General features: G+C 36.9%; 1 protein-coding gene across 1 annotated transcript; it reads right to left on the reverse strand.

The window, feature by feature from the left end:
- Positions 1-1,866: 1,866 nt before the first annotated feature.
- On the reverse strand, positions 1,867-8,399 carry LOC146314379 (serine/threonine-protein phosphatase PP1-beta catalytic subunit-like). The gene is made up of 8 exons (XM_084738220.1): positions 8,295-8,399; positions 5,553-5,684; positions 4,433-4,663; positions 4,100-4,204; positions 3,669-3,740; positions 3,172-3,323; positions 2,469-2,603; positions 1,867-2,377 (listed from the first exon to the last, which is right to left on the reverse strand). Exons 1-8 carry the CDS (start codon positions 8,344-8,346, stop codon positions 2,273-2,275), a joined length of 984 nt encoding a protein of 327 aa, XP_084594346.1. The 5' UTR covers positions 8,347-8,399; the 3' UTR covers positions 1,867-2,272.
- Positions 8,400-9,582: the final 1,183 nt, after the last annotated feature.

Raw genomic sequence — 9,582 nt, forward strand, 5'->3', positions numbered from 1 at the left:
GCTGGAAACACTGATCTAATGTAGAGCATCTACTGTGTATGAATGCCCTAACAAAGGTACAGCACAGGTTGGTTGTGCCCTTTTCTAAAGTAGGCTTTAATGGCCTTTACAGCAGTTTATGCTTGCATATAGCAAGATTTTTTTAGCAATATTTATTGCACTTGTATCATCAAAATCTCAGGATTTTATTGATACCTCCATGGGGAGAAAAACATTCTTGAGTCGAAGAGAAAGTCATGGCAATGTTGAACTTCATAAAGGAAAAATTTGTCAAGAAAGCAACTAAGTGTTTTGCCCCAGATATCTTGAGTTTGAGACCAATACTTCATGTCTGTCTGTTAAATATTAAGCTAGAGCTGCAATGATTAGTCAATTCACTGATTAGTCGATCAAAAGAAAATTAGTTGTGGACTATTTCGATCATCAATTGTTTCAGACATATTTCAAACAAAAAAGTCCAAAATTTGCTGGATACAAATTCTTAGATGTGAGAATTTGCTGCTTTTCTTTGTCAGTTAAGATGATAAATGAGGGGTGTTCCAGTTTTTGACTGTTGGCTGGACAAAAGAAGCAATTTGAAGACGCCACTTTGGCCATTTTTCACAATGTTTTGACATTTTATAGATTAAACAATTAATCGTGAAAACAACAGATTAATTGACAATGAATATAATCATTGATACAGCCCTACAGCTGGTTAATGTAGCCTGGCATAAAGACTGGAAAATGAGAAACGGGTAACCTAACTCTGTCTAAAGGTAACAAAATCTATCTATAAGAACTTCTAAACCTTCTCAATTAACATGCTGTATCTTGATTTTATGATATATAAACTTTACCCACCTCGTGGTTGTATGTCTCCGCCAACCGGTCATGTTGCATTTTACATCCACATCTGTCCGAACTCATAACCTATATAATGAAGACTTTGAAGTAATTTAATTAAAGGCATTGAGCACATCACCACAGTCTCAAGGTGGGCACCCAGGATTAATGTTACCAGTTCAGTATCCGACTAAATGTCAAATATTGTCACCATTTCCCTTTCTGTTCCTGAGTTATGACGTTGAATAATGGCAAGAGAAGTGTTTTTGCTGAACAGTATGCTGTCACAGTGAAGCTGACCTTTTGCATATAAAATGAAACCACTTCACCATTTTATGCTAGTCGACATTTGTATTTTGTCATAATTAGCATAAAAATTCTTAAGCTATGGCCAAAATTGTTTTTTGTGAGGTTACACTGACCATCTAATTCTAATCGCCTTCAATCCAAGTGGACATTTGTGCCAAATTTGAAGAAATACCCTTAAGGTGTTCCTGAGATATTGCGTTCATGAAAATGGGACGGACATGAGGTCACAGTGACCTTGACCATTGTCCTTTGACCAACCAAAATCTAATCAGTTCATCCATGAGTCCGAGTGGACACTTGTGCCCAACTGTGCCCAGATAGACAACTTGAAAACATATTGCAACCTGCCACAGCTGTTGCTGATTCGGAGGCATAAAAACTAGAGTTCATAGAGGTTATTTGCTTATATAAATGCCTATTAAAGGTAGGTTGGTTGTTTTTACACTTAATTTTTTTACAGATCAAACAAACAAGATACAACATGTTCATGTTGTTTCTGCTGAACAGGGTTTCCCCTGTTTCCAGTCTCTGTGCCAACCTAAGTTAAGCGGCTGCTGGTGGTAGTTTCTTATTTGACAGACATGAAAGTGGTTTCAAATCTCTGCATCGACCTCTTGTCAAACTATTCCTTTAAGCGGTATACTACTTCAGCAAATATAGAAGGGGGCAGTGGCAGTAATTAGGTTAAATACATGAACATTAGACAAGAAACTATTAGCTCTGTTGTCTGAGAGAATCTATGGATTTTACATCGGTTAGGGCAAAGAGCCCGTCTCAATCTCACAAGCGTGCATGCATTCACAAAATCACTATGGAAATTGTTAATCTGAAGGCAGATAAGCATCTTTTCTTAACATCTTGCCCATTCCACAAGAGGTTGGTTTTAATATTGCTGAATGGACTGAGTAGTAGACGTGAGGGCTGAGTTTAATACATACCATGGCATCAAAAGAAATGGAAAAAAATACCACTCACATGTTCATAAAAATACCCACAGAACAAGCAAAAAACACTCCTGGAGTTTCTGTTAACACGTGAACAAGCTGACTGAGAGAGGGCTGGAGTGTTTGAGGCAGCCTGCGGGGACATGGGCCAGAGACCAGCTGGGGTAAAGAGCAGGAGAGTCAGGGCCAGCCGCTCACCTCTTTTTCGGTGCCTGAGTGGTGCGTGGCGGGGTGACGGGGCGTCCTGAATTCACCCCTCCGTACTGGTACTTTGCTTTTTTTTCTGACGGCTTCAGGATCTAAAAGAAAGGATTAGGTCGGATGATAAATACATTACAAGCACATAAATCGGGATTCATGCTGTGGTGCAACAAACACTGAGTTCTCTACCTGAAAAGAGCACATAAGGGACTCGTCCACACTCATCATGCCGCCTGCGTTGTCAAACTCCCCGCAGTAGTTGGGGGCTGAGAACAGCGTCACCAGCTGTCGTTTGGCAAAGAACTCATAGCCGTCTTCAACAACCTGTAAAGTGGCAGGATTAGAGCTGAAACAATAGACCTTTTCACAGCAGCTATTTTAACATGAAATACTAGAGTAAACATAGGTGACAACAATTAAAGTCCTGTTACATTTATCCTACTATTTCAGGCCAATATGGCTGCTGTTAAAAAGGCCCATTAGTAGAGCCAAACTGCAAAAAAATTAACTGGTTCGAGTTTTGCAAACTAGAACTAATTTCTGGTTATTTTATCACAATTACTCATTCATTTTTTGGAAACTTGTGTATTTTAAATTAGCAGAGAACTGCCTTCACTTTTATGCTGTAAGAGATGAAACAATAAACAAAACTGGACAGATCCTTTCTTCATAAGAAAATTGTGTGCCTTCTATAAATGTTAAACTTCACTCAGTGATGATAATAAAAAATGTTTCTGCATTTGTGTAATAAGAGATAAGTACAACTGTACTGTCCTTTGAATTTGTAAAATAAAGCTGTTCCAATGTTTCTGCCTTAATAAACCAAAGTTAAATTCTCCAAATAGTAATATTGTGAACATAGTTTTTTATCATAAAACAGCACAGGTGTTACCTGATGTGCTCGGCAGATGAGGTCTAGGTCATGACGGTTGAGAAACTTGCTGACCACATCAGCCCCAAAGGTGAAAGAAACCCCCCGGTCATTCTCCCCCCAGCCCTGAACGTCTTTGTCTGGGTCTGACCACAGCAGGTCGCACAGCAAGCCTGGCACAAAAAGAGCATTGGGAGACAGAAGCACAAACAGTAAAGTCAAGCAGTCAGTCACTAACAGCTTGAAGCTTTACATTACAAAGTGATTCTGTCTAAAACTTGACAGAATATTCCCCAAAACCACTACCAAATGTTGTTTAACCTCGGTCACTTCACTTTTAGGGGGCGTTCATGAGAACTTTTGTTCTCAAAGTTGGAAACTTCCTTTTTTTATTATTCAAACACCACATGAATGATATTTCTAGAAACCCCCAAGCTTCTGAAAGACGTTATCAGGTGATCATGATTTTTTTCTCCTTTTAGTTCAGTAACACAAACACATACTGTAGGCCAACAGACCTGTGTCAGGGACATCAGTGGGTCTCATAATGCGCCGAATTTGTTCCATGGACTGTAGATCAGGTGAGAGCCCTGAGGAGAACAGAGGATTCTGTTGTTACAGGTGACAGACAGTACTGCAAATCCTGTGTCAATCAATCAAACGTCAAGAATGACCTTACATCACAACTAACACGTATAGTTACTTCATGTATATTTTAACTAATTAAGCCGAAAAAAGATTACTAATTAATCATTTGATACATTATACCATTCAATATTGTAATTACATACAATACTGCACACGTCATTAAATACGAAACGATGATAAATGTAGAATTATCATGTTACATAAACATCTATATTTCTAGAAGCTTTAATTGCACAGAGACAAGTGTGTCATCCACATTATTCAGTGGTAAATTAGTGGCTGTTACATAACGGACACAAACCTCCATGGCAGCAGAAAATCTTCTCATCAATAATTGCAGCAATGGGCAGACAATTAAAACAGTCGGTGAAGGTCTTCCAGAGCTTTATGTTGAACCTGCGCTTGCCTGAAGAAAAGACAAAGGAATGTGGCAAATAAGTTTTTTGCCATTTGTGAAAAAGCTTTTTTGTGAAAAAGGCTGTAAATATTATTCAGGGTTGATTCTCAGTTTTAAAAGTTAGGAATAATTGTTCATGTTTGTTTCCTTGGCAAATTGCAAAACATACAGTAAGCCAGGTCACAGCTGGGACAGGATTAACCAGTGCACAACAAACAGGCGTGTTTTCCAACTTACACTCGTCATAGAAGCCATAGATGCGATTGATGGAGGCACACTCGTGGTTCCCCCTGAGCAAGAAGAAGTTTTCTGGGTATTTGATCTTGTAAGCTAGCAGCAGGCAGATGGTCTCCAGCGACTGTTTCCCTCTGTCCACGTAGTCCCCCAGGAACAGATAGTTGGCCTCTGGAGGGAAGCCGCCATACTCGAATAACCTCAGCAAGTCTGTGTACTGTCCATGGATATCACCTGGAAGGATGGAAGTTCATCTCAAATTTTATTTGTATCACACTATCACAATTAACACTATAATCTCACTTAATAGTGTGAAATTAATGAACAGATTATATAAAGTTTGATTAAATAGAGAATATCTTGTTTTGTGATGAGGGCCCTGATAGAAATTCATAAACTTGTAGTCACTGTAATGCAAATTTCAAAAAATATGTTTGGGCTCTCTTACCTGCCAGGATAGGCAGCAGATGCTTGTGAACACAATGTTTCAACTGACTTCACCACTGAACTAGTAACTGCAATATCACCAACATTTATCTCATGTTTTAACACACTGTTTCAGCTGATTTCAACATTTACATTAAATTGATGGAAGAAAACAACATTTTATTAACCGTAAACATGTTGAATTTTACAAATACAGTAAATGGTAACCAACATAGGCTACCTCTGTCATGCATGGAGAAAGTCTCCAGAGTTCCTTAAAAATGCACAATTTTGTGAGTTGATGAGTTAGAAGAAACTTTTTAAACTTAATTATATGTTATTTCTTGTAAATTTGCCAAATGTTATACATTACAGTATTTCCCTCTATGTGTAAAAAAAAATATTGTGTCTGTTTGTCCCAGTGTGTTGGCTACTACTGTGGGCCACCAGGTAAAAAAACAATGCATTTAGTCTTGGCAGGCAGAAATTATGTAGTTATGTGTTTATTTGCATATAGAAAGGGCCAGTGAGATCCAAAGACACATTCTAAGGTGTGAAATCACATACCTACGACTGTCCAGGTCTAAACAGCCTCTATGTGTTTTTTCATCACCTTCCACTGTGAACAATAACTAAGTCACACAGGAACATGTTAATGAAAAAGAGAGGGGTGGCCATCGATAGGTGCTGTTCTCACCACAGATTTTGAGTGGAGCCTCCAGTTCTAGCAGGATCGGCTGGCTGAGGAAAATCTCTCTGGACTTGATGCAGAGCCCCCGCACCTCAGCCTCTGTCATCTGTACGACCTTCCCTGGACGACATCCTCGCACTGCAAGTCAAAAGTACAAAGAGGTCAACATGGGCTGAGTAAGTATTAGACACCAGCCATTAGGACGATTAGGCATTCAGTAACCTGATCACAACCAATATGCATCAAATTCAATATAATGACAATGGACTATGTAGTTACATTGTCAAATCATAGGCTAAATCACTGCTATCCTGGCCATAAAAAATGTCAATACAATCAAACATATATTTAAAGTGTCTAGGTTACAGCTAATAATCAGCATTTTATGCATTATACTGTTTATAAACATCACTGATATATTAAACAAAATTTCAAAATCTTACAAAGACTTCAGTTTAGTTTGGTTTTAAAATGTAAGTGATAAAAACTGTTACTTTGAGACTGATAGTATGTTTCAATCATGTGTTTTCTCTCGGCAGCGGGGTTAGCTTCCATTTTGTTCACATTTGCATCATGGTTATATTACCATGAGAGAGAGCTGACTGTTGCATTTGCTATGCTACTGGCCAGACATACCATTTACTCCAGTCAACACGGGCTGTTATGAACTGGCAAGTACAGGAATGAACAGCTTGTTGGCTCAGCTGGGAGTGTGTGTGTGTGTGTGTGTGTGTGTGTGTGAGAGAGAGAGAGAGAGAGGGCGGTGTAGACAAACAGTCCAGAGCACAGCATCATGTATAAAGAATAAACAACATGTTTGTTTAGTCACATTTCAGTGTTAGCTCTAACTGTATGTGGTGGCAAAACTAGCATTTTTTTTAAATACACAGCAATGCAGTATCACTACAGCTGACCTTTGGCATGTGTATAAAAAAAACCAAAAACCATAACATTCAAGAAGAGATTATCAGAGGAAAAAATTAAACACAGACTAATAATAATTAAGACAGATGGAAATAATACATAATAATATAATCTCAAAAATGAATAGCAAAGATAGCAAATAAAAAGAAAATAACTAAAGTAAATAAATAAATTAATTAATTATTTAATAAATAAATGTTCTTCAGGTGAACATCTCTTAGCTGCTAACATGCATTTCTTATGTTACAAATGTAAGAAAACTCAATATATGTTACAATTTTAATTAGAAACAGCTTAAAACATGGGGCTGAATTAAGAAATATAGCTTTACAAATATGAAATATACGTCATAAAACAAGTTAGCAATCGTGCATAGATTATCTGCACTTTCAAAATAAGGGATGAGCTAGTATTTTTCTCCTCAATGATAATAAATGATAAGAAAAAACGATTAAGCCTTTTTTAAGTAAATATTTTTTTTACATTAATCTGAAAACTTAAATGTCACCTGAGAACCAGACAGGAATGGAAGTAACTCATTACAAATACTGAAATGACTACAATAAAGTTGTTTTGGGGTACTTGTCCTTTTATGAGTAGATTTTCAGGTCTGTACTTTTACTTGTACTTAAGTATACACTACACTATGTAATCTACTTACTTACTTAAAAATCACAACTAAGTACTCAGTACAATTTGAATTAATGTCCCAACTTTTCATTCCATTTTTGTAGCAAGACGGCTATTTGATCACAGACGGGCCTATGAAAACCATGACATACAGCGGAAAAAGACAGACACTGAGCAGAACAGAGCAGGAAAAATTTAGACTGAAGATGTTGAGAAAGAAAAACCTCTTTCAATTAAATGGCTGCTATTGATAATGCATCAAACATCAATGGTTAAAAAGTAACTAATACTCTGAGTAGCTTTTTGGAAGAATAATTTGTTCTTTTGCTTAAGTATTTTTCTAGCACCAGTGCTTTCATTTGCAACTGAGTAATATTTTAGCAATGTAACGGTGCTTGTACTTGAGTACAGATTTCCAGTACTCTTTCCACCACTGGAGACAGAAAAAAAAACTGGTTATCATATTGGCTGAATGAAATCTATATTGTGCATCAATAGTTTGTTGGTGCATCTGTTGCTCATGACATCAACAGCATTTATATAAGTAGTGCGCACAGATGTTGAGCCTTATAGTCTTTAATTAATTCTAATGTACTAATGCGTAAGGCTAATTTGAAATAGTTAACTTACGCAGGTTTATGTGATTTCCTAGTGAACGTAAAGGGGGCGTGTCCGGGGACGTAGCTGATTTGCTAGCTACCTGCCTTGTTGCAAGAACATATAACGTTACTAAGCAACCACAGCATTTAACGGTTTTCTCGTTCCACTACACTCCGTCTTTAAAGAGAAAACAACCATTGACCTACCCTTACCCTGATATTCTGCTAGTGTAGCTGTTAAAACGTTGAGTTATACCACTAGTTAACATAGTTAGCTGTCTGCCTGGCAGCGAACCAGATGAATTTTTACGCCACTCTCCCGTTTTACGCACAGTGCCCCGACTAAAACAATCCAACATTAGCGGATAGATAGCCGTGACGTGACACTAACGTTTACATTACTCCTGGAACACGGTGATTTGAACGCAACGGTTAGCTTACGGTTTGCTGATGAACAACACAGATAGCTGAGAATGCAAGATGCTACAATGATTTTAACACATCCTGAAGTTACTGGTTACAAAGAAGAGCGCAAAAATCATTCGTTTTCCTGATAAAAGACGCAGAAAGACAACGTATCACGCCGTTACCCTACCTTCCAGTAATCGAGAGATGATGCTGTCAACGTTCAACTCGCTTTCCGCCATGTTTCTGATACTCTCACAGGCAGGCTACCAGGGAGAAATGCCCCCGAATATTGACTTGCAGGCTGAAAAGAGGGCAAGCCTTCCCAGGTATGAACGGTATGAATGGTATGTATGACCCATCAGCAGTGGTGGAATGTCACTAAGCAAACAAATGTATTCAAGCACTGTACTTACTATTTAAAGGTACTTGTTTTTATTGGAATCACTTTATTTTTATACTTATATTACGCGACATTTCAGGGGATACGTTAACTAAAACTGAGCCTAAAAGATAAAACTAGGCTTGAAAAAACAGTTTAGACAATGAAAATGAAAAATGACCGCTACGTGCAACTATGTGTACTTGTAAAACCAACTAAAATAAAATAAAAAATTGTTTTAGTCTTTTTCAGTTTGGTCAAATTTTTCAACAAGGCATTGGTGCATGATTGTTGGAACTACATGACTATGAGTCAACAATGTAAACTGAACATCTTTAATATGGCCTCTGACAAATATATATATTATAATATTAATATATTATAACATATCTGTTTTATATTATAACAGAAAAAACAACTAAAACTAATGATTACACTAATTAAAACTTAAGACAATGACTGAAATAAGCAAACCCACTGTGTAAAAAACTGAAACTAAACTGAATTGAAAATCTAAAATGCAATAAAAATAAAAACTAAAGCAAAATACCAAGATAAAATTACTAATTCTGACAGTTATACTTACTAGTGACTATTGATTAAGATTTTACACAGAAAACATATTCATAATATTAAAGATTAAGAGTTAATTTTTTTTCAAACTCAGATGAAATGTATAAATAGAAATGTACAGAAAAACATCAAATATAAAATTACATAAGAAGTGGGTAATAAGAGACTATAGCCAGGTTTCCACTCAGTACACAAATTATTTTAGCAGTTATGGAAAGCAAACTAAATATTTTCAAAATAGTAATAAGTAGAACATTCAGGCATTTTTAACATTTAAGGTTTTAGGCAATGGCCCTGAATATTGTCTTGCAGGTTCAAACGAGGACCAGGCTGCCCAAGCATGTACACAGCCTAATGTTATGGATAACCCATGTCATTAACAAGTCTAGTGATATTTTGTGTTTTTGTTGTTGTCAATAATATGTTTGTTTAGACGCTCAGCACTTTTTCACGCCACTGCCGATTCTAATATAGTGTAAATGTGTAGCACTTCAATTACAAATAATTCATAAAGTAAGATGGT

The sequence above is a fragment of the Lutjanus erythropterus genome, chromosome 15 (genome assembly GCF_056507025.1).
Source record: "Lutjanus erythropterus isolate fLutEry1 chromosome 15, fLutEry1.hap2, whole genome shotgun sequence".
Classification (NCBI taxonomy): Eukaryota; Metazoa; Chordata; class Actinopteri; order Lutjaniformes; family Lutjanidae; genus Lutjanus; species Lutjanus erythropterus.